The sequence below is a fragment of the Phyllobates terribilis genome, unplaced genomic scaffold, assembly GCF_046119375.1.
Source record: "Phyllobates terribilis strain yellow unplaced genomic scaffold, ASM4611937v1 Scaffold_2__4_contigs__length_985480577, whole genome shotgun sequence".
Classification (NCBI taxonomy): Eukaryota; Metazoa; Chordata; class Amphibia; order Anura; family Dendrobatidae; genus Phyllobates; species Phyllobates terribilis.
In genome coordinates this window covers 266,106,044-266,130,915 of record NW_027362762.1, presented here as the reverse complement: position 1 = coordinate 266,130,915, position 24,872 = coordinate 266,106,044, and the positions used below count along the sequence as shown (strand labels likewise).

Below are 24,872 nucleotides of genomic sequence, written 5' to 3'. Positions count from 1 at the left end.
CTCTGCTCGGTTCCCATCCATTGTTTTTTTGTGCAAACAACTCCAGAGTTGTGAATTAGTTAACCACCAAAATGAGTGAAAAAAGGCCTGCTGCTGGTGGAAAGGGGAATAGGCGTGTTGGGAAGGGGAAAAAAGGTTGTGTCCGTGGGGTAGGTGTTAAAGCAACAGTAACATCTGCAGAAGAAAGACCATCTTCCAGCCAAACTAAAATGTCTACTTCTTTTAGCGGACAATGTGATAAGATCCCTTTCTTACGGCCACGCCAATCGCTACAAATTCCAGATGAGGCACAAAAACAGCAGGTGCTTCAACAGATATCAAGTGCTCCTTTAAGTGGGCTCTCCTCCACATCAACTTCAACATCACAAATACTCCAGTCCTCAAAGGTGTCACCCCAATCGCACTTGCTTCCTCACAGCTCCCAAATCTCCAGCTGCCCGTCTGAGTATGAGGTAGAACAGATGGTTGAGTCTGCAGAGCTGTTTACTCATACTATAGCCTGGGAATCAGAGGTCGACTCCAGCGCTTCTGTGAATCCAGACGAGGAAATGATCTGCACTGATGCCCAGAATCTTTATGAGTCGGATCCAGGACCAGACGCAGAAGGTTCTGACCATAATGTAGACCCTCATTCCCAAACTGTAACTCCTGTTGGTGGAGACAATGAGGAAGACGATGATAAGACTCAAATACCTGATTGGAGCGACAACTTTAGTTTTTTGTCAGGGCAGGAACAGGTTGGCTCTGAGGACGACGGGTGTGATAACGCACAGGGTGATGATGATGAGGTTGGAGATCCCACTTACTGTCAACCCACAGTCAGCCAAGAGATGAGGTCAGCAGAGGAGGTGGAGGAAGATGCTAGTGACGACGAAGTCAGGTTGCGCCTTCCTGGACAGAGACGTAGTACTGGAAGCACGTCAACAACTGCATCCTCAAACACAACTCTGCCTCTCACCACAAGTCGTGGTGGCTCTTCAGGTCGCATGGGTGCTAAGCCTTCCATAGCCTGGGCATTTTTTCAGATTGATAAAGATGACCCAACTCGTGTTATCTGTAACATTTGTCAGCAAAAGCTAAGTAGAGGCCAAAAAATACATAGTTTGAGTACTTCATGCATGAACCGGCACATGGACATGAAGCATAAGTTGCAGTGGGAAGCTCAGTGTGCTACAATGCGGCGTAGCCGGCCGTGCCAATCACCGTCTGCCATATCTTGTGCATCCGCGGCCTCTTCATCCTCTGTGACTGGGGGGACAGCCGTCACACCTGTTTTGGGGCGCAGACCTGCCACCTCTTTACCCGCAACAGCCAGCGTGATTGGCAGGTCATCATTTTCTTTGGAGGTGGTAACACCAGCTGGTGTTGAGCGCTGTCCGACATCGATAGCACCACCTTTGGATCAAGGCAACCTAACATGTCCGCCTGCATCTTCCTCACAGACCGGCAGTTTGCCGGGGACACCCTTATCAACCCCGTCTAAGCACAATAGCCAGCCCTCGGTCCCTCAGATGTGGACAAGTAAAAGACCATTTCCTCCTAGCCATGAGAAAGCTAAGAGGTTGAATTTCACCATCTGCAAGCTCTTGGCTACAGAAATGCTGCCTTTCCGCCTGGTGGACACAGAGGATTTTCGAGACCTTATGTCTGTCGCAGTGCCCCAGTACCAGATGCCCAGTCGGCACTACTTCTCAAAGAAAGGTGTGCCTGCGCTCCACCAGCATGTCGCACACAACATCACCGCTTCTTTGAGAAACTCTGTGTGTGACAGGGTGCATTTCACCACAGACACTTGGACGAGTAGGCATGGACAGGGGCGTTACATGTCGCTGACTGGGCACTGGGTAACTATGGTGACAGCAGGACAAGGGGCTGCTGTCCAAGTCTTGCCGTCCCCACGAGTTGTGCGTCAATCCTCTTTATGTCAAAGTTCCTCCACTGCTTCTGCCTCCTCAACCTCCTCTCGGTCTTCCACCTGCACCCAAAGCCTGTCTGGTCATGCCACAAGCTTTCTAACTGCGCAGAAGGGATCCTGCACACCTCCTTACTATGCTGGCAGTAGGGCTCAACGTCATCAGGCGGTTTTTACATTGAAATGTCTGGGAAATGTGAGTCACACAGCTGAGGAGTTGTGGTCAGCTCTGGAGAACCAATTTCATGAATGGTTGTCTCCACTGGACCTGAACCAGGGAAGGCCGTGTGCGACAATGCTGCAAACCTGGGTGCGGCCCTTCGCCGGGGCAATGTCACACACGTGCCTTGTATGGCTCACGTGTTGAACCTGGTTGTCCAGCAATTTTTAGCCCACTATCCCAGACTAGATGGCCTTCTGCAGAGGGCACGGTCGCTGTGTGCTCACTTCCGCCGTTCGCATCCCGCAGCTCAGCGACTTACATCTCTACAGAAGTCGTTGGGCCTGCCACTTCACCGGCTAAAATGCGATGTGCCTACCCGGTGGAATTCAACTCTGCACATGTTGCAGCGACTGTGGCAGCACCGACAAGCCCTGGTGCAATACGTTCTGACGTATAGCCTGGGCCAACGAGATTCAGAGGTGGGGCAAATCACGCTGGAGGAGTGGTCTCAGATCAGGGACCTATGCACCCTTCTGCACAGTTTTGAAATGGCGACGAAGATGTTTAGTGCTGACGATGCCATTATCAGCATGACTATTCCGGTGATTTACATGCTGGAGCACATGTTAAACAGAATTCGGAGTCAGGTGGTGGCACAAGAGGAGGTGGAGGAAGTAGAGGAGGAGGAGTTGTATGCGGAAGGGCTAACATCTGCAAGGTCCAGACGGTCGGCAGCACCAAGGCGGCAGGCATGTGAGGGTGGGGGAGATGGTTTTACCAGGGCGCATGGTAGCAGCCAAACTAGTGAGGAAGGTGCAGGAGCCCAGGAAGAAGTGGAGGACGAACTGATGGAAGACTCATCAGATGAGAGAGACCTTGATCACATTTCTGTTGTGCGAGGTTGGGGGGAGAGGACAGAGGAAGGAAGCATGATTGTTACCTCGCCACCAACACAACAGGGACTTGGTGCTCCTGGATGCGCAACACACATGAGTGCCTTCTTGCTGCACTACCTGCAACATGACCCTCGAATTGTGAGAATTAAAAATAATCCTGACTACTGGGTTGCCACACTGTTAGATCCCCAGTACAAAAGTAAATTTGCAGAAATTATTCCTGCCATAGAAAGGGATGCACGCATGCAGGAGTATCAGCAGAGACTGTTGCAGAATCTTACATGTGCTTTTCCACAAAATACCAGTGGTGCACGTAGTGAATCTCACAGTTCCAACTTGCCAACCGTGGGACCGTCAAGTGTTCAGCACTCAAACCGTAACAGAACCACAGTATCTGCTGGTAACATCAATTTTGCGGAATCATTTCACCACTTTTTTAGCCCATCCTTTGCAAGGCCACAGGAGACAAGAAGTCTGACACATAGTCAACGCCTAGAGACGATGGTACAGGAGTATCTCCAAGTAAACATTGAAGCCACGACTGTGTCACTGGACCCTTGCTCTTTTTGGGCTTCCAATCTGGATAAATGGCCGGAGCTAGCCACTTACGCCTTGGAGATCTTGTCATGCCCCGCAGCCAGCGTTCTGTCTGAACGTGTGTTCAGCGCTGCTGGTGGTGTGCTGACAGATAAGCGCACGCGGCTCTCCACTGATAATGTAGACAGACTCACGTTCATAAAGATGAACAAATCATGGATCCGAAATGACTTTTCTACCCCTGTGTCATCCTGGGGAGAGTAAAAGCTTGATGATTGGTTAAAATCACCCTACCAACCGTTTTAAGCTTTCAAATTACTAATCATGTTTATCTGTATCTTGGCTGGAAAATAATTTGGGCTTTGTAGCAGTGTGCAGCACTGATTCTATTAGGCCATCTATAATAAGCTCCACCAGATTTAAAATTACTAATCATGTTTATCTGTATCTTGACTGGAAAATAATTTGGGCTTTGTAGCAGTGTGCAGCACTGATCCTATTAGGCCATCTATACTAAAGCTTCACCAGATTTAAAATTAATAATAATTTTTAGCTGCATCTAGCCCGGAAAATAATTTTGGGGCTCCGAGATGCGCAAGACACATAAGTGCCTTCTTGCTGCACTACCTGCAGCATGACCCTCATATTGTCAGAATTCGAAGTAATCATGACTACTGGGTTGCCACACTCTTAGATCCCCCAAACTTTTCGATCAACCTTTTCATTTTAATAAAGACCAAAAAAATGGTCATTTTTGAAATTATAAGCATTAGCAGGTTGTTAGAAACTGAAATCAAACAGTTTTCAACTCAAAACTTTATTCTAGGTGATGTTACATTTTCACATAGGACCCCTTGTTCGAAAGGAGCTTCTGAACTCTCTCGTCCATTGAATTTGTCAGGTTTTGGATGGTTTCTGCTTCAATTGTTTTGCATGAGGACAGAATACCCTCCCAGAGCTGTTGCTTAGATGTGAACTGCCTCCCGCCATCATAGACACTCCTTTTAATGATGCTCCAAAGGTTCTGAATGGGGTACAGGTCAGGGGAGCATGGGGGTCACACCATAAGTTTGTCCCCTTTTATGCCCATATCAGCCAGAGATGCAGATGTTTTATGTGCAGCATGAGATGGTGCATTATCATGCAGAAAAATGATCTTGCTGTGAAATACACGGTTCTTCTTCTTGAACCATGGCAGGAAGTGCTGTTTGAGAAAATCCACATACATTATGGAGTTCATCTTTAGCGCCTTCAGGGATCCTAAAGGGGCCGACAATCTCTCTCCCCATGATTCCAGCCCAAAACATTACTCCACCTCCTCCTTGTTGGCGCTGTAGCCGTGTTTGCGTGGGGTGTCCATCAACCAGCCATCCTCCACTCCATCCATCTGGACCATCAAGCGCTGCACGGCACTCATCCGTGAACAAAACTGTTTTGAAATCAGTCTTCATGTAATGTTTGGCCCACTGGAGCCGTTTCTGCTTGTGTGAAGTGGATAGAGGAGGTCGACAGGATGGCGTATGCACAGCTGCAAACCTCTGAAGGACCCTGCATCTTGTTGTTCGGGGGACGTTGGAGGCACAAGCAGCTTCAAAAACTTGTCTGCTGCTATGACAAGGCTTTTTTGCCGCTGCTCTTTCAACCTGACGTAATTGCCTGTAGGAAAGAGTCCTCAATTTGCCCTTATCAGCACGCACACGTGTGTACTGTGAATCAGCTACATACTTCTTGATTGCCAAGACACTTCATCCTGATCATCGCACAATGTTGATTGTAGTCATGCCTTGACCTAAACACTCCACAATTTGTTGCTTCTCAGCAGCCGACACATCCTTTTTCTTTCCCATTTTGGCAGAAAATGTAGGCTGCTTAATAATGTGAGACAACCTTATTAAGTAGTCTTGCCTTTCATTGGACACACCTGCCAAACTAATTAGCACAGGTGTCTGCAATTGCTTACAGTGATATAAAGAGCCCTGACACACATCACCATCAATGAGTTTAACTGACAAACAAACAAATTCTTCCCTTATCACTCCTAAACACTTTTTGCATAATAATTTGGAACGCAGTGTACATGTGCTTTTCCACAAAACACCAGTGGTTCACGTAGTGAATCTTACCGTTCTAACTTGCCAACCGTGGTCTGTATGGAGTTGTTCAATAAAGGGCCCAAAATTAAGATAACATAGATGGGAGAGGTCTCTATGAATAGGAATTCCTAAGTATTTGATACCCTGTGAGGGCCAGGCAAAGGGAAAGTTGGACTGGATGGAATCCTATATGGATTTGGGGAGGGAGACATCAAGGGCCTCAGACTTCGCTGCATTGATTTTAAAATTTGACCATGTAACAAAGTGATCTATTTCAGCCATAACAGCATGGATGGATATATGTGATTGAGTGATATATACTAGGACATCATCAGCAAATAGAGAGCACTTGTACTCGGTGCCTCCCACCTCAATCCACCTAATATTGGGGTTATGGCGAATTGATGAGAGCAGGTGCTCCGTCACTAGGATGTATAAGAGAGGGGACAGAGCACATCCCTGCCTTGTCCCATTGGTGATTGTGAAAGGTGATGAAAATGTTCTGATGCACCCCCTGGGCCTTGGGACACCCGGAGCCGGACCCTTTTTGGTGGATGCTGGTGGTTGTAGTCTTCGTGGCGGCGACCCGGTTCCGTGGCTCAGGGTGATCAAACCAGTGGCGGAACTATTTATGTGGTTTTGATGTTTAAATGTCCGACTACGCCACCCGTGGATTGCGGTCAGAGTGAACCGCCGCTGCAGGGCAGACCGCTGAGGCTGGTGTTGTGGGTGCAGCAGAGCGTAGCATAACTCCCCACGGGAGGAGTATAGCCTCAGGGCAGTGTATGCGGAGGATGGGGGTGATGGTGCAGGGCAGCAGCAGTAACGACACGGAGTCAGTGATGCAGTCCAGGGCCTTTACTCACAGTTCTTATTATCCAGACCACGTCTGCAGGTAACGGCTGCCCACGTCGTACTGTGCTCACCAGGTGAGGGGCTCAGACAACTCCCAGATAACTTTGGAGCGCTTCACAGGACCCCCTTTGTGTGTCCTTTGTCTGGCCTTTCTTACCAACCCTTCTGTCCGGCTGCCTCGGGCCTCCTCTTGGTAAACTTGGCGCCAGTTTCCCTGACCCTATGTGGTGCCTTCCTAGCGGGTGTAGCGAGGGGCTGCGCCACATAAAATGTCACAGCCTCCGGTTTCTAGCTGAGGGTCGTTTCCTGCCTCCACTAGTTTCGGGGACCGGTCTCCCCCTTTGGCCTGACCCCTCCACGCAGGTGGATTCGGGCGTGCGGTGGCGACTCGCCCGTCCGCACCCCTGGGATCCCTTCATTCCTCGTTCCTGGAGCCTTCTCCGCTCCTCTTCCTTCCTTCTCCCTCTTCCAGGCCTGGGCCTCTGTTACTAGGCCCGCCTCCGGAGCAGAGCTCATGCAGAGCCCCTGCTCCCTGCCACTTCTGCTCAGACTTCTCTGCACTGAACTAAGATGGTGCCCACCTTTTATACTCCCTTCTCAATGCACCCAGGAACTGCTTCCTACCTGCTCCTGCACTACAGGGTTCCCCTTCCTCAGTGTTCCCTCCCCCCACTCCAGCCAGGGACAGGGACTGTCGTGCCCATCTCAGAGGCATATTGGTCGCCCTGCCCCACGGCAATGTGGTGTAATGCATGCAGGTGTCGGGTCCTGATCCACACTCCATCCTTACCTGAGAGTGAGATATCACACCTCTGGGTGAGGTGCAATACCTCTGTAGCAACCGAGCCCTCAGGGTGCTACAGTTCCATTTATCTTCAGCCTAGGTGACGTATTGTGATACAGGGCCGTGATTTTGGCTATAAAAGGGTCCCCTAGACCCCTACCCCAAGCTTTTTAAGAGAATCATATATGGCGTGCCAGGAGACTCTATGGAATGCTTTCTCAGCATCCAACGAGAGTATCTAATTACAAATTTTTAACTGCATCTAGCCCAGGAAATACTTTGTGCCTAGTAGCAGTGTCTGCTAGTCAGCGGATTATCCCGGCTGTTAAGCAAGCTACACCACCTGTAGTTTAGACACTTAATTTTTTCAAAGGAAATGCTTCGGGACCATGGGATACTCAGTGAAGAGCATCAGGAGGCACCCCAAGGCATAGGGGCTGGGACTGGCAGTAGGATGCCTTGCGGTGGACAGCCGAGCTCGATCCTTATAAAAGCTTTTTAACTGCAGCAGCTTTAGTGGACGCTACTGGAGCTGGAATTACGCGGCTGCTGGCATGAGACTTGCCCTCCAATAGATCCTTGTAAATGGATTTAAAGTGTATTCATTCAAATTAGAGAGACAATTTAAATTAAAAAGCTTAGAGCTGCCTCCACCACAGGGGGGCTCGCTCGACCCACCAGCGGACAGGCACCAGTATTGGGAGAGGGGGGCTGGCCATCAGGGTTCACCGCGGCTCTGGCACAAACCCGGCGACACGGAGGTGGCACGGGCAGGAGCGGACTGGCCGTGTCGGCTTCTCACTTTTTGGATTTTAGAAGGGCATGACATGCCTATATCTGTGTCTCCCCCTCCTTTTACTCCTCCACCTCTTTTATTTTCGCATGACTATATGTACTTGTCACTTTTCCATGTGTTAGTTATGTCTTCTGAGCAGTTTGTCAGCTTTTGGACACCTTTGAAGGTGTTTTCTATGTGTTTCTATGTGTTTTTGTTTGCCTGCCATTGGTTTTAACGGTGTTCGAAGGTGTTCGACGAACAGTTCGGCGAACACACGGGTGTTCGACGAACCGAACCGAACTCGAACACGACGGGGGTGGCTCAACACTAGTCTTCATGTATGGACCTATTTTTAAAAAAAGGCAAATAAATTATGTAGTCAGATCCTAAACATAAAGGTTAAAGATGATAAGTACCGTATACATCAGAATCTTTATGAAGTCATTACATTTCAGAGATCCAAAATCTTTATGATTAATGTCACAATGTTGATAAGTGCCTTAATAGATTGACGGTCAATGGGGCTGATTAATCATGACTAGCATGGCCCACGCTCACGCTACACCCGTCATGATGGAGTAGAAGAGGCGCATGCCACTTAATTTGAGCCTCTTCCGAGTGGTGATTGCCTCTGTGCGCTGCGCCCAGAAATGTTACACCGGTCAGGGACTGCAGTAGCATTTCTGGCATAAAAAGGTGCAGCCATTTTCCATGAATCGGATGAGCAGGTGTAACCACACTTTGTGCTGCCCCAGCTCTGCCCATTTTGGCAAAGCTGATCCAAAGTGGCCAAAAGTCGACAATTATTTCTCTGCATAGTGCAAAAAAATCTTGATTTTTCAAAGCTCTTTTGCCATTCTAGTGGCATAAAAGCTTTGATGAATCGGCTCCAAAGTGTATGGAGGTCTCATGACTTTCCCCCAACAGATTAAGCTGGGGGAGAGAAAGATCAAGCACATTGGATTTCCAATGGCTGATTCTTAAATTATCATATGGAACACAGGAGCACTTGGACAAGCCGAGTGCTCCTGTGTATGGACGAGTCAAAGGAGATACCAGTTGGCTAAACATCTAATGTGTATGGGGGATTTTACTTAAGTCTGGATTTACACCATCTTTAAAAATGTTGCATTCAATTCCATATTTGGAACAGAAAAACAAAATTCACAAGGATGGAGCCATCATATGACAGACCCAATCAGTGACAGGGGGGCCCCTTTCCTCCTAACTGGATCCATCATGTTTCCGTTATGCCATCTGTCTTTTTATTATTTAAACAGTGCAGCATACAGGGCTATTTGTTTTGGTAAGGATGATGGATTTTTCGGATGAGTACTTGACCTAAGGGTTCATTCAAATGCTCCTATAATACAAATATGTGCTGTCAGAGTAAAAGTTGGACAGCACACTGAGTAATGTAATTCAACTGGGCTGTTCAAATAAGAGTTTTTCACATGGACCAAGTGTCTGCGTGAAAAAAAATCGAAGTCTGCACTAGTCTTTTCTGTATATTGGATGAGACTCGCCCAATCAAATGATGCATGGCACACGGATGTTACACAAATGTAAAATACAGACATATGGATGGCACACGGATGACACCCGAATGTAAAATATGGACATATGGATGGCACACGGATGAAAATCATCTGAGTTTTTTTAATAATTTTTGAGCTGCTATTTTTTACAGGCAAGCCATCGAACTGTGAGTAAAAATGTTCATGTGACCCATAGGCGTGCATTGGTCAGTGTGCGGTCAGTATGGTACCAGTTTTGCATGCGGACAGAACACAGACGTTCAATACTGTTTTCTGAACAAGTCCTAAATGTGACAATCAGAGAGTATATATTGTCTCTTACTAGTGAGGTACTGATAAAATAAAAAAAATAAAGGAAATTAACATTTTATGATTAGGTTTTCATTTACCGATAGAAAAAGAAACTGTATACAAGCTAGTGTATTTTCTATTTGTGCAGACAGCATGGCCAGAAGTTAAAGCCTATGTAAGAGATCTTTAAAAACAATGTATATTTACCGCTCCTCAGTTTTGGCAATAGGTGATCTGGGTGGTAAGTTTGGCTTTTCATCAACATATTGAATCCTAAAAGTGATATAAATCAGATATTACATACATATGATGAAAGCCATTAACCCCTTCCGGATGTCCGCTGTACATGGGTCACAATCAGCAGCCTCTAAGTGGCGCAATAAGGGTGGTGTGCCAATTCAGGTGACCATCCACCCCTACTCACCTTGCAAGGCAATCGTGGAGTGCCGAAGGGTAGCCATGGCAAACGGGTCCTTAAGAAGGTCCCCATGGCTGCCATCTTTATACTCCATATGAAGCCCAGCCATGAGCTGGGCTTCATAGGAGATCATCATATTGTTTATATACTGCAATATTGTAGTATTGCAGAATGTAGAAAACAAGATCAAACAATCACAGATTCAAGTCCCCTAAATGTAAAAGTAAAAAAATTATAAATAAAAACATAGAAGTTTGAATTACCCCCAACTCAAAATAAAGTAATAAAATAAGTTAAAAAAAGTAACATATTTGGTCCTGCCACATCCGCAAAAGTATGAGCTATTAATAACATAAAACTTAACCCATGTGAGGGATGCTGTAAAGCAATAAATAAAAAAAAATAAAAGCACCAGAATTGCCATTATTCAGTTTTCACACCTTCATAAATAACAATAAAAAACACCAAAACATGATATGTATCCCAAAATGGCGTCAATGAAATTATCAGCTTGCCACACAAAGAAAAAGCCTTCACATTGCTCCAGCAACAGAAAAATAAAAAGTTACAGGTCTCAGAAAATGGCAACACAAAGCTAAATGTTTTTATAGATTTTTTTTACTAATTTCTGAGCTTTGTTTATCTTCAAAAATATTTAAAAAAAAGCCTGGAAGTTTCGTATGAGTAACATACTGATCTGAGGAAATCATATTGCTATGTAATAGTTAGACTGTTATTGTCATAAATCATATTGTTAAGTATGTGTAATAATATTTTTACTATATATTGAATATCGTAAAAATAAAAAACAATGCCTTCACCACACTTTTATGGTAAAATGAATGTATTAAAGGATATGGACACTCTCAGTGGCATTTTTATTGTACTTAAAGCACCACTCCAGTGGGTTTTTCAGCACTGTAGTGGCACTTTAAATGTAAGCCACCTGCCCCCGTTCTTATGCTCACCTTCCAAAGGCTTAACGTTCTAACGATACCTCTCTGTTCCCGCAGTGCCATCTTGTGTCCGTAACTTCTGATTGGCAGAAAGTTACGTCACAAGAGCTAAATGCATCTGAGAGCCAGAATGAGGCTCTCATAGAGATGTATTGAAAAGTGACGCCAGAGTATGAGGCCGGGGAATTACATTTAAAGCACCACTCCAGTGATGCAATAAAAAAAAATGCTGAAGTGGTGCTTTGAAGTGGTTGTCCAGTTTTAAGTTACAAATTTGCAGTCACTTTACGTGAGTGCAGACTTGTGAATCCTCACATCATGCGCAATACGCACGTTGAGGATTCGCTGGCACTGGGGGTGAGCGGCCATGTGACCATAAATATGCAATGTGCGTACTCCCACCCACATTCCAACTAGATAGGGACGGCCGCGCTCAATTCAAGTGTATTAAGAGAGTCCGGAAACAGTCTAGTCGGAATGTGGCCGGAAGTATGCATATCACAGTGCTGCAGGAAAAGGATCGCAGCTTCTGGTGCTAGCACCGGATAATCCTCAAAGCACGTATTGTACATGATGTGAGGATTCACAAGTCTGCAGTCACTTAAAATGACTGCAGACTTGTAGCTTAAGACCAGACAACCCCTATAAGGTGCATGTATATTTGGCTAAGAAGAAAAAAAAAATTTCAATTAAGTTTAATTTAATATTTTTTTTCCCATTTGACTACTGTAGACTTGGATTGCACTGTCTATTGCTAGCTGCAAAATGAGTTGAATGAGAATCGATCAGTAAGCGCGTTCTGACAGGAGAGTTTATAACTCTTATCTTCCTTTTTCTAAACTTCTATTAGCTTCTTTATGACAAAGTTTAGCTCAACTTTCATAAGATCATGAATCAGTTAATGCGAGTTCAGAAAAAAAAAGACAAAAGTTATAACTTCTATCAGAATGATCTCACTAATGGATACCCAGTTAAATCATTATGTAGCCAGAAGTAGACAGTTGAACACAGAGGTTTTAGAAGGCAAATCGTCTAAAATATTTCTACCCCAAATTGCAAATTGTCTGCAAATTGAGTTCCTGGTTCTGGCTTATATACTAAGTCATGTGATAAGGCTCGTTAAAGGGTCACTATTGACTTTTAGGATAGCTACTTCCTGTAGATGGCACTAGAGTTTTAGTCCTCTTCCTCTCTGAAGAGACAATTTGCATATTTCCCAGAGGAGCATTGCGGCTTTAAAAGTCTCTTCACCTGACATGCTTAAAACGTCACTCTCCGCAAGGAGAAATATTACCCCTAGATACCGGTCTGACGCCTCTCATCCAGCCAAACCAGAACTCACACTTTGCACTGACGAGGGGCCGTACCCCGAAACACAGTGTCTGCAAATTGAGTTTCTGGTTCTGTTTTTTATCCTAAGTCATGTGATAAGGCTCGTTAAAGGGTCACTATTGACTTTTAGGATTACTACTTCCTGTAGGTGGCACTAGAGTTCTAGTCCTCTTCCTCTTTGATGAGACAATTTGCATATTCCCCATTTGAGCATTGCAGCTTTAAAAGTCTCCTCACTTGACGTGCTTAACACGTGCCTCTCCACAAGGATAAATGTTACCCCTAGATACCAGTCTGACGCCTGTCACTCAGCCAAACCAGAACTCACACTTTGCACTGACGAGGGGCAGTACCCCGAAACACAGCGTCTGCAAATTGAGTTTCTGGTTCTGGCTTATATCCTAAGTCATGTGATAAGGCTCGTTAAAGGGTCACTAATGACTTTTAGGATTGCTACTTCCTGTAGGTGGCACTAGAGTTCTGGTTCGCTTCCTCTCTGAAGAGACAATTTGCATACCCCAACTTTAAAAATTATTTTCAGACAAAAAATAATACATCAAATTTATTTAAATACATGTATGTAAAAAAAAATTACCCCATACAATATCTTTTAAGCTAAAATCCTGAAATTCTATTAATTTATCAGTCACCCATCTTACTTCCAGCAAGCTCAGACAGTCAAGTAAGCATTTAGGCTTATAGTACTTTTATACAATATTTCAAGCAAAATGGATCCACTATGTTATAGCGAATGCAGGGGAAGCTGCATTACACAGATAGTTCAAGAACCCCAGAGATAGACTCTATGTATCATGTGCTACCTCTTTGGGATTTCCTTTAGGTATAACACAGTGTCACAATTTTACCTGAATTATTATTGTATAAATATTGCCTAAATCAAGGGTAGGGAACCTCAAGCCCACCGGCCGTTTACAGCCCTCAATGACCTGTTATCTGGCCCCCGGGCTGATTTCGAGGACCGCAGTGTTTGGGCTGGCAGCTGTATTTTGACGGCTGGCTTCCAATTACTTTCTTCTTGCTCTATGAGCACGTGCATGCAATGTTCACTACTGAACGCTGAGACGAGTGCCATGAAAGATTTTTTTCCTGACACCAGTGCCAGCGTCAGGACGCACTTTGTGGGCAGAGTTAGAGTGCAATTTGTACGGTCCCGAAGGATCGTATAAATATCCAAATGGCCCTTGGCAGAAAAAGGTTCCTCACACCTGTTCTAAATATTAATACAATAATTGAAATTTAAATGTTGTACTTATATGGTTTTTCTAGGACATTTCTGGGAGTCTGATTCTTGGTAACCCGATGCTTCTTGGTAACTGATCAGCTGATTGGGGCTGCATTGTATCATAACAGAGACAGCGCCATACATTGCGTAGTGGCCGTTAATGGTATTGCAACACTTTTTCATTCGACCGAAGGGCAGAAACTCTGTGCTACTACTCAGGGCCATAACACAATATATGGCGCTGTGCCAGTTTCGCTGCGCTGTTACCTCTTCAATCGGCAGATCAATTGGGGCATCTGGACTGAATGATTTGTGGAATTAAAAATGTGTTTTATCCTTGTAAATGAGGCTCTTTCTGCCGCCTGTGCATGGATCTCTGTAAACCCCATTCAGATGAACAGAACCATCGCCGACATTTCTATCACTAATCTGCTGCCTGTGATCAGAGCAAACCTGTGAATAACTGCGTATATAACAGCGCATATTGAATATACCAAATGAAGTGTTATCAAAAACCTGTCGTAGGCATCGATCAATGTGAATTAGGATGTATAATGCCACCCGAGAACATGGCTTCTTCCCTTCTCAGAGCCACAACTGCTGGATTGCAGAAATGCACTCAGTATTGTGCAAACAGGAGCCATTTTTTTTGCATAATTCATTTAAACTTGAAGAATATCCTGAAATTACAAAGGTGGACATTTTACCTGGGTGAGGTGGGTGGACTTGGCTTTTCCTCTGTCTTTTCAAACCTACAAAAACACGCTCAATTATATCATCTCATCATAATTAATAAATCAGAATAGAGGTATGAAAAATGTATTCTTGATATCAGTGCCATGGAATCTAGCAGCAGTGGTTTTGTTCCAGTTTGACAATTAGCAATGTATTGCTTACAATGGTGACATTGTAGATCATGCACTGAGTGCGCTGCTGAAAGGGCGAGCGGTTACCATGGCAACCTGCAAAATTTAAATGTCTATCGCTTTCAGTGAGCTGCGAAGATTAACACTAGCTGAAGTATTAACCAGCAAATATCCTCACATGGTCCATCGGCATCCAAATATATACCCATATGTGTTTATAGACTGTTACATATAATATGTCTGTTATATATTGTGTTAGAACGTCCATACCTCACTGACATAATAATGTCATTTGCTCCATTGATGTCACACATGTAATAATATATATATCGCAGCTTATACTGCAAATGTAAAACATTCCTCCTCCTATAGCAATGTTCCCAAAGGTCAGTATTAAAAATCAATTTGCTAAAATATATAGAACCCTTCATAGTAATAATGATAATAATTTTTCATTTCTATAGCGCCAACATGTTCCGCAGCGCTTCACAAATCAGAGGGTACTTGTACAAACAAGATTAGACATTACAGAGTAATGCATAATACAACAGTTACAGGAGGAGTGAGGGTCCGGCTTACAATCTATAAAGAAATTGAGGGACACAATAGGTAAAACGTGTTAGTAATGTACGGTCCAGCCATCATTATAATAAATAGGGGTTTTCAAAAAAGCTGCATGATCTGGTCATCAGTCAGTATCTAAGTGCAGTCACCAAGTGGTGCATGGAGGACGTGGAGACAGATAAATAGGAGAAATTTAGGAAGAGGTAAGAGTTAGATTGGTGAGTTGAGGAGATAAGCCTGTCTAAAGAGATTAGGTATTAATTGAATTGTCTGGTGTGGCGCAATCCAGAGTGCTAGTACAGCACGAGATAACTCTTGGAGATTGAAGTGAGAAGTTCGGATTATGGAGTATGTTAGTCTTAGATTAGTTGCAGAACAGGGAGCATGGGTAGGATGATGAAAAGAGATGAGAGATGAGATGTAGAACAGGGAGCATGGGTAGGATGATGAAAAGAGATGAGAGATGAGATGTATAGCGGTGCAGAACTGTGGGGTTTTGTGGGTGACAGAGATAAGTTTGTATTAAACTCTGTAGAAAACAGTTAACCAGTGCAATGACTGGCACAGGATGGAGGCATCAGTGAAGTGGCTGGACAGAAAAACAACCCTGGCTGCTGCATTCAGGATGGATTGGAGAGGAGAGAGTTTTGTTAAAAGGAGACTGATTAGTAGAGAGTTGTAGTAGTCCAGACAAGAGTGAATAAGAGTGACAGTAAGAGTTTTTACAGTTTCAAAAGTAAGAAAAGGTTGGATTTTAGAGATGTTTTTAATGTGCATGTGGCATGAGCGAATGAGCGATTGGATATAGGGGATAAGGGAAAGTTCTTTGTCCAATATTACCATAAGTCAGCGAGCGTGCTGCTTGGGAATTATGGTTGAACCACCAAAGGAAATTGTAATATTGGGTATTGGTAAGTTAGTAGGTGTAGGAAACATGAGAAGTTCAGTTTTGGTGAGATTACATTCAGATAGAGGGAGGACATAATGTTGGAGACATCAGATAGATAATCCCTGGCATTTTGTATAAAGACTTTCAGACCATTTTCCAATGGGCTCAAAAATCCTCATTTACTGAGCCTATGTGACTCGCCCCCTGGGCCTGTGCTGGGAACCCGGAGCCGGGCCTTCTGTAAGATGCTGGGGGTTGTAGTCTCCGTGGTGCTGACCCGGTCCGTGCCCAGGGCGGTCAAACCAGTGGCAGTCTTAGGTAATAACAATGTCCGACTATGCCACCCGTGGATTGCGGTCTGTGGGGACCGCCGCTGCAAGGCAGACGGCTGGGGCTGATGGTATACGCAGCTTAGGTAGTGTGACTCCCCACGGGAAGAGTACAGCCCCAGGGCAGTTAGTGTGAATGATGGGAATGATGGTGTGAGGGTCCCAGTACTAATGGTGCTGGTGCGGCGAGGAACCACAGAGACGTGCAGTTGCAGTTTTCAATGCTTTACTCACAGTTCTTTACTGGTCCTAGTCACCTCGGTACCGGCGGTGACTGCCCAAGCCGTGCTGCGTCCACCAGGCAAGGGACTCGACCAACTCCCAGGCAATTCCAGAGCGTGGCACAGGGCTCCCTTCCTTTCCTTTCTCTGGCCGTCCCCACCAGTGACCCACCTTTGTCCAGCTTCCTTGAGCCTTCTGTTGGCGAAACCTCTCTCCGGTTTCCCTGACCCTATACGGTATGCCTTTCTGGTGGATGTAGTGAGGGGTCGCACCAAGATGTGGTAACAACCTCCGGTCTTTGGCTGAGGAATCTGTTGCCTCCACCAATTTGGGTTCCAGTACCCTGTTCTGCCAACCCTTCACCCAGTATCTCCTCTGGGCATATGGGGTTCCTTCTGTCCTCGTGTCTCTGGGCCTTTCTCTGTGTTCCTTGCTTCCTTTCTCCTCTGTTCCAGTTCCTTTCTTACTTTCCTTTCTGTTCCTCCTCCTCTCTCTCTCTGCTGCTTCTGGCCTCCACTCCAGGCCTGCCTCTGGAGCTGGGCCCAGACTGAGCCACAGCTCCCTGTCAGCCCTCTCTGGCTGAACTCCTCTCTGAACTGACCACTGTCCTAAGATGGTGCCCACCTTATATACCTCCTTCTGACACCCGAGCCCAGGTGACTAGCAACCAATGGGCTCCTACCTATGCCCAGAGACCCACCCCTATCTGCTCCTACACCACTGGGTTTTCCTTTCCCCTCCCCACTCCAGCCAGGAACAGATGCTGTCGTGCCTGCACTTCTGTCTAGTGGAAGCACCGTTGAGCTGTCCCTCGGAAATGGGGTGTGTGTGGTGCATGCAGCCTACCGAGTCCTGGTCCACACTCCATCCTTACCCGGGAGTGGAATATCACACCTCTGGTTTGAGGTGCAATACCCCTGTAGCAGCCGAGCCCTCGGGGTGCTACATATGTATATCACTACCAAACCTTCATACTTTTGTCATATGCAATAGTATACATATGTGCTGCTGGGGTGGATTATTTCCATGCATTCATTCAGATAGCTTCTTATACATATGTAATATCCATAAATATCTATGGATTTATAGGATTATGTAAAAGTTTTAGGCAGGTGTTGAAAAAATGCTGCAAAGTAGGAATGCTTTCAAAATTTGAAGTCTTAATAGTTTATTTTGATCAATTAACAAAATGCAAAGTGAATGAACAAAAGCAAAAAATGAATCAAATCAATATTTGGTGTGACCACTCTTTAACTTCAAAGCAGCATCACTTCTTCTAGGTATGACTTGCACACAGGTTTTGAAGAAACTCGACAGGGAGGTTGTTGGAAACATCTGGGAGAACTAAACACAGATCTTCTGTGGATGTAGGCTTACACAAATCCTTTGCTCTCCTCGTGCAATCCTAGACAGACTCAATGATGTTGAGATCAGGGCACTGTGGGGGCATAACATCACTTTCAAGACTCTTTGTTCTTGTTTACGCTGAAGATAATTCTTAATGACATTGGCTGTATATTTGGGGTTGTTGTCTTGCTGCAGAATAAAATTGGAGCCAATCAGACGCCTCCCTGATGGTATTACATGAGGGATAAGTATCTGCTTGTATTTCTCAGCATTGAGGACACCATTAATCCTGACCATATCCCCAAATCCATTTGCTGAAATGCAGCCCCAAACTTACAAGGACCTTCCACCGTGCTTCATTGTTATCTGCAGACACTTATTTTTGTACTGCTCTCCAGTCTTTCAGCGAACACATCTTCTGCTACAGCCAATATTTCACATTTTGACTCATCAGACCAGAATATCTGCTGTCATTTTTCTACACCCCAGTTTTGCTGTTTTCATGCATAGTTCAGTCACTTGGCCTTGTTTCAATGTCAAAGGTATGGCAATTCTTCCATAAAGACCACTTCTGGCCAGACTTTCTCAAAACAGTATATGGGTGTAGCCGGATTCCACTGGTTGCTGTTAGTTCTAAGCTGATGGCACTGCTGAACATCTTCCCATTTCAAAGGGAGGGAAGTAAGCATGATGCTTAAGTTTCCTACACTGTTGCTCTAAGTTTTCTTTTGCCAACCACAGCGTCTATGGTCTTCAACATTGCCTATTTATTGGTGCTTCTTCAACAGAGTTTGAACAGCACATTTTGAAACCCCCAGTGTGCTCTGAAATCTTTGCCTGGGAGAGACCTTACTGATGCAGAATAACTGTTGTCTTGTTGCTGTGCTCAGTCTTGCCGTGGTATATGGCCTGTGACATGAAACTGTTTTCCACAACCTCACCTCTGTAGCAGAATTTGGCTATTCCTCACAGCTGTTTCTGTTTCAGTTAATGACTGTTTCAGCCTACATATGAAAATGATGATCATTATCATTGGTTTGGTCCTTCAAAATCCCTAACTTTGTCCAAGTGTACCTAAAAGAATTATTGTTATTGCTTCTTTCACACTTGTTATTTACCTGATGCATTGCTAATCCGGCTGTCAGTCAGTGGCGTGACGTGATTACAGACACCACTTACTAAATACTGAATCCACGCCAGCCACACCTCTATGACTGAAAGTCAGAGGCTGCCGGGAGGAATAAAATTAATTTTGTCTACACAGCCAGGTTTTCAGTGCTACTGCCGCACAGCTTTAGAACTCTGTTAACCTGCAAATTAACCGAATATCTGCAGGTTAATAGTTTTGGAACATGACAGGTTCCTTTTAATAAATCCAATTCTTATAAGATTCATTAATTTATTCAATTTTTAGGCTACAATGATTCAATAAAAATGTATTTTTACAACATTCCAATCAACTATTCATGTAAAATATAAAATGTACCTGTCATTTCTGATGACTATTTAGAATAAACTGTTAGAAGTCTATTTTGGGCCATTATATGACTTGTATCCTGTATTTTTCACGAGTTGTGATCCAGCTCTAATTTTCAGTTGTCACTGAGCTGGTAGGTGAAGACTAGCTGCTATCTCTCTCATAAACAGGATTACTGCTTTCTTGACTCTATGTAATGCATGCTCAGAAGCTGCCTTGAAGACACTATATAGCAGTATTAAGCACGGTAGCTGTGAATCCAGCAGTGGGTATAATAAAACACTTACTAGAAAACAGCAGCTCAAACTGTCTGTGTCTGAACCGCTGTCTTTCACAATGCTTCCTTCTGCTCTTCCCTCTTTCTCCACTCTCCCTATTTCATAAACCTAAATAGGCAGCTGTAATCTGATCACTAAGTGAGCTGCCAGACCATCTTGCTTTGACCAAGGTATATTTTATCAGTTTTTTAGAGAAAATAATGGGTTCAGGAAGCATGGAGAGGAGAAGAATTAGTTTATAAATAGAGTGGGAAGCATATTTCTTCAAACTTTCTTATATTCACTTCTGCTATTGATTTATGCAAAGTTTATTGAAAAAGAAGTGACCATTTAAACAATATATATTTATTGTACCTTGTTCTGGCACTATCAACAAAGGCGGCTCTGGGTTGTTTATCTGCGGTCCTTGTATCTGATGAGAAAATAGTGCTAAAAAAAGAGATTGTAGGGTTATACAAATTACTTAGATAGTTTTGTGACCAAATTTATTTCGTAGCATCTATCATTACACTAGCCCCCATTTGTCATAATGCATATCAAGGGTCTATTCAACCAAATGTTTCCTTTTTTTGTTCTGAAAAGAACAGACCATTTTTAGCCTGTGTTGCATCTGTTTTATTTTTCATCCAATTAAAAAAAACTATAGGAGGTAAAACATGTGAACTTTTTTCATTCCACTTAGTAAGAGATGTGTTCAAACAAATGAAAAACAGATGGAAATCAAATGGCTTTTGTTTTTCATTCATTTTAAACAGATCAGTATAGACATGAATGGCTTATATTTATTCACGACAACAGGAGAATAGAATGTGCACATGAGTTTAATGGAGCAGACAACAAAAAAAGAGTTTGAATAGTTTGATTAAACTTTAAGGATCCGTGTGATAGTCATTTTAAAAACAGACAGAACACTGATGAAAAAAACTCATGTGTAAATATGCCGTTTCCCCAAAAACACCAGTATGTATTCGGAGTTTATTGGCCTTAATGGTTCCTGTAAAGTAAAATTAATATTATGAAACAGTACTTACATTTTTTGCCCTTCTGGTTTTCCTGGGACAACCCTGTTGAGAGTAGTTCACCAGCATGAGTATATGATATACATTTTTACTTATTATATAATTTCTCTGGAATATTTGTAGTGTAGAATATTCATTAGCCCTTATTGAGGGCTCATCATTATAAAAAATAACATAACTGTAATATAAAAACATATCTAAGCAAATTAAATCTGGCACTCTTGAAAGTTGATAATATGATTTATTTAGCAGTAGTAATCCAAAATTAAGTAACGTTTCAATCTCAAACATAGACCTTCATCAGACGATTGCTGAGGTGTAGAGGTAGCAAAGTGCAGCGCCAGTAGAGTGAGGGTAGCAGCCCAGGGAGATTGTTGGTCGGCTTCTATTTTTCACTCTTCTACGAATTTATATAATACCTGCACATTTTGAGTAATTTAACTTTATTCTTGTCAGTGAGCATGCTAAGCCTCCTCCTACTAGGAGACATATTGCATCACAGCCCTTCATTTGTGATAGAGATGTTGTTTCATTTTTTTAGCTTATGTGAAAAATGTCCAACTCAAAATGTGAGGGCTGCAATCTTATTAATAAAGAGAAAAAGAGCGGCACATCCAAGGAATAAAGTAATGAAATCTTTGTTGTATTACAAAAATGGATAAAAAAACATTACAATGGAAAAGGTTCACATGAAAGCCATGAAAGACTGATGCATTTCCGGCCTAACGATAACGCCTTTACTATTGTTCCGACTATGAGTAAAGGCGTTATTGTCAGTCTTTCCTGGCCATTATGTGAACCTTTTCCATTGCAAAGGTTTTTTATTCATTTTTGTAATGGATGTGTCACTGTTTTTCTCTATATTTGTGAAGTGGACGGTTTGCTGGAGCACTGATACCCATACACATCAAGGCAGGGAACACTATATGGACTATGGATGTGGTGAGCCTTCATATCAAATCCTTTGTTTGACAATCTAATTAATAATAGACATATAATGTCCAACAAAACAGTTAACCTAAAACAGCCTTAATTCTTTATATTGTGGAAATTATTCCATTAAACAGACTTTTAAAATGCTGAAATGCTGTTGCTCAAGTGTTTACCATTAATGACTATGAAAAATTGTGAAGCATCCATAATGACTGGTCGGCTCAATAGGACAGATCTTATCTGGAATCAAATAATCAACATTTTTACATCCAGGACAAGACTTCTATGTAGTCATTTCACAGGAGACGCAAAATGTACTGCTATTCAATTAAATTAATTTAATAGAAAACCCTTTTTTGAGTGAATAGGACTGAGATGTAGTACCAGGCAGAGCCATAACCATATGTACGGTGATGTAGGTTCACAATGACGGAGACGTGGCATCTTTTGTGATTGATAGGTGTCCCAGGTGCTGGACCCCCACCAATCAAATATTGATGGCATATCTCAGAAAACTCCCCTGACCTGCTGTATATATATATATATACACACTGCTCAAAAAAATAAAGGGAACACTTAAACAACAGAATATAACTCCAAGTAAATCAAACTTCTGTGAAATCAAACTGTCCACTTAGGAAGCAACACTGACTGACAATCAATTTCACATGCTGTTGTGCAAATGGAATAGACAGTAGATGTAAATTATTGGCAATTATCAAGGCACACTCAATAAAGGAGTTGTTCTGCAGGTGGGGAACACAGACCACATCTCAGTACTATTGCTTTCTGGCTGATGTTTTGGTCACTTTTGAATGTTGGTTGTGCTTTTACACTCGTGGTAGCATGAGACAAACTCTACAACCCACAGAAGTTGCTCAAGTAGTGCAGCTCATCCAGGATGGCACATCAATGCGAGCTGTGGCAAGAAGATTTGCTGTGTCTGTCAGCGTAGTGTCCAGAGGCTGGAGGCGCTACCAGGAGACAGGCCAGTACACCAGGAGATGTGGAGGGGGTCATAGGAGGGCAACAACCCAGCAGCAGGACCGCTACCTCCGCCTTTGTGCAAGGAGGAACAGGAGGAGCACTGCCAGAACCCTGCAAAATGACCTCCAGCAGGCCACAAATGTGCATGTGTCTGCACAAACAGTTAGAAACAGACTCCACGAGGGTGGTATGAGGGCCCGACGTCCACAGATGGGGGTTGTGCTCACAGCCCAACACCGTGCCGGATGCTTGGCATTTGCCACAGAACACCAGGATTGGCAAAGTCGCCACTGGCGCCCTGTGCTCTTCACAGATGAAAGCAGGTTCACACTGAGCACATGTGACAGACGTGACAGAGTCTGGAGACGCCATGGAGAGCGATCTGCTGCCTGCAACATCCTTCAGCATGACCGGTTTGGCAGTGGGTCAGTAATGGTGTTGGGTGGCATTTCTTTGGAGGGCCGCACAGCCCTCCATGTGCTCGCCAGAGGTAGCCTGACTACCATTAGGTACCGAGATGAGATCCTCAGACCCCTTGGGAGACCATATGCTGGTGCGGTTGGCCCTGGGCTCCTCCTAATGCAGGACAATGCCAGGCCTCATGTGTTCCTGCAAGATGAAGGCATTTAAGCCATGGACTGGCCCGCCCATTCCCCAGACCTGAATTTGATTGAGCACATCTGGGACATCATGTCTCACTCCATCCACCAACGTCACGTTGCACCACAGACTATCCAGGAGTTGGCGGATGCTTTAGTCCAGGTCTGGGAGGAGATCCCACAGGAGACCATCCGCAACCTCATCAGGAGCATGCCCAGGCATTGTAGGGAGATCATACAGGCACGTGGAGGTCACACACAATACTGAGCCTCATTTTGACTTGTTTTAAGGACATTACATCAAAGTTGGATCAGCCTGTAGTTTGTTTTTCCACTTTAATTTTGGGGGTGACTCCAAATCCAGGCCTCCATTGGTTAATAAGTTTGATTTCCATTGATGATTTTTGTGTGATTTTGTCGTCAGCACATTCAACTTTGTACAGAACAAAGTATTCAATGAGAATATTTCATTCATTCAGATCTAGGATGTGTTATTTGAGTGTTCCCTTTATTTTTTTGAGCAGTGTATATATATTATTTTGCTCACTGTATATATATATATATATATATATATATATATATATATATATATACACACATACACACAGTGAGCAAAATAATTATTTGATCCCTTGCTGTTTTTGTAAGTTTGCCCACTGACTAAGACATGAACAGTCTATAATTTTAATGGTAGGTTAATTTTAACATTGAGAAATAGAATATCCAAAAGATAAATCAAGAAAATCACATTGTATAAATTAGATAAATTTATTTTCATTTTGCAGTGAGAAATAAGTATTTGATTCCTCTGGCAAACAACACTTAATGCTTGGTGGCAAAACCCTTGTTGGCAAGCACAGTAGTCAGACGTTTTTCGCAGCTGATGAGAAGGAATTTTGGTCCACTCCTCTTTGCAGATCATCTCTAAATCATTCAGATTTTGAGGCTGTCGCTTGACAACTCGGAGCTTCAACTCCCTCCATAAGTTTTCAATGGGATTAAGGTCTGGAGACTGGCTAGGCCACTCCATGACCTTACTGTGCTTCTTTTTGAGCCACTCCTTTGTGGCCTTGGCTGTATGTTTTGGGTCATTGTCTTGCTGGAAGACCCAGCCACGACCCATTTTTATTGTGCTGGTGGAGGGAAGGTGGTTGTCACTCAGGATTTTACGGTACATGGCTCCATCTATTTTCTCATTGATGCGGTGAAATAGTCCTGTGCCCTTAGCAGAGAAACACCCCTAAAACATAATGTTTCCACCTCTATGCTTGACAGTGGGGACGGTGTTCTTTGGGTCATAGGCAGCATTTCTCTTCCTCCAAACACGGCGAGTTGAGTTAATGCCAAAGAGCTCAATTTTTGTCTTATCTGACCACAGCACCTTCTCCCAATAACTCACAAAATCATCTCTCAATAATTCACATTGCGGGCACTGCAGGATTTTAAACCTATAAGGCGTAATGTGTTACCAATGGTTTTCTTGGTGACTGTGATCCCAGCTGCCTTGAGATCATGAACAAGTTCCCCCCGTGTAGTTTTAGGCTGATCGCTCACCTTCCTCATGAT

The 24,872-nt window shown here is 43.8% G+C and overlaps 1 protein-coding gene across 2 annotated transcripts in view; it reads right to left on the bottom strand.

Annotated features, from left to right (window-relative positions):
* SCEL (sciellin) overlaps positions 1-24,872 on the bottom strand; it is a 141,746-nt gene that overhangs the window by 49,280 nt on the left and 67,594 nt on the right. For both annotated transcript variants that reach the window (XM_073664079.1, XM_073664081.1), the window contains exons 10-13: positions 20,800-20,832; positions 20,123-20,197; positions 14,504-14,548; positions 10,055-10,120 (exon numbers count right to left, since the gene is read on the bottom strand). In XM_073664079.1, the coding sequence (XP_073520180.1) occupies positions 10,055-10,120; positions 14,504-14,548; positions 20,123-20,197; positions 20,800-20,832 (219 nt within the window). The remainder of the gene's footprint in view (positions 1-10,054; positions 10,121-14,503; positions 14,549-20,122; positions 20,198-20,799; positions 20,833-24,872) is intronic.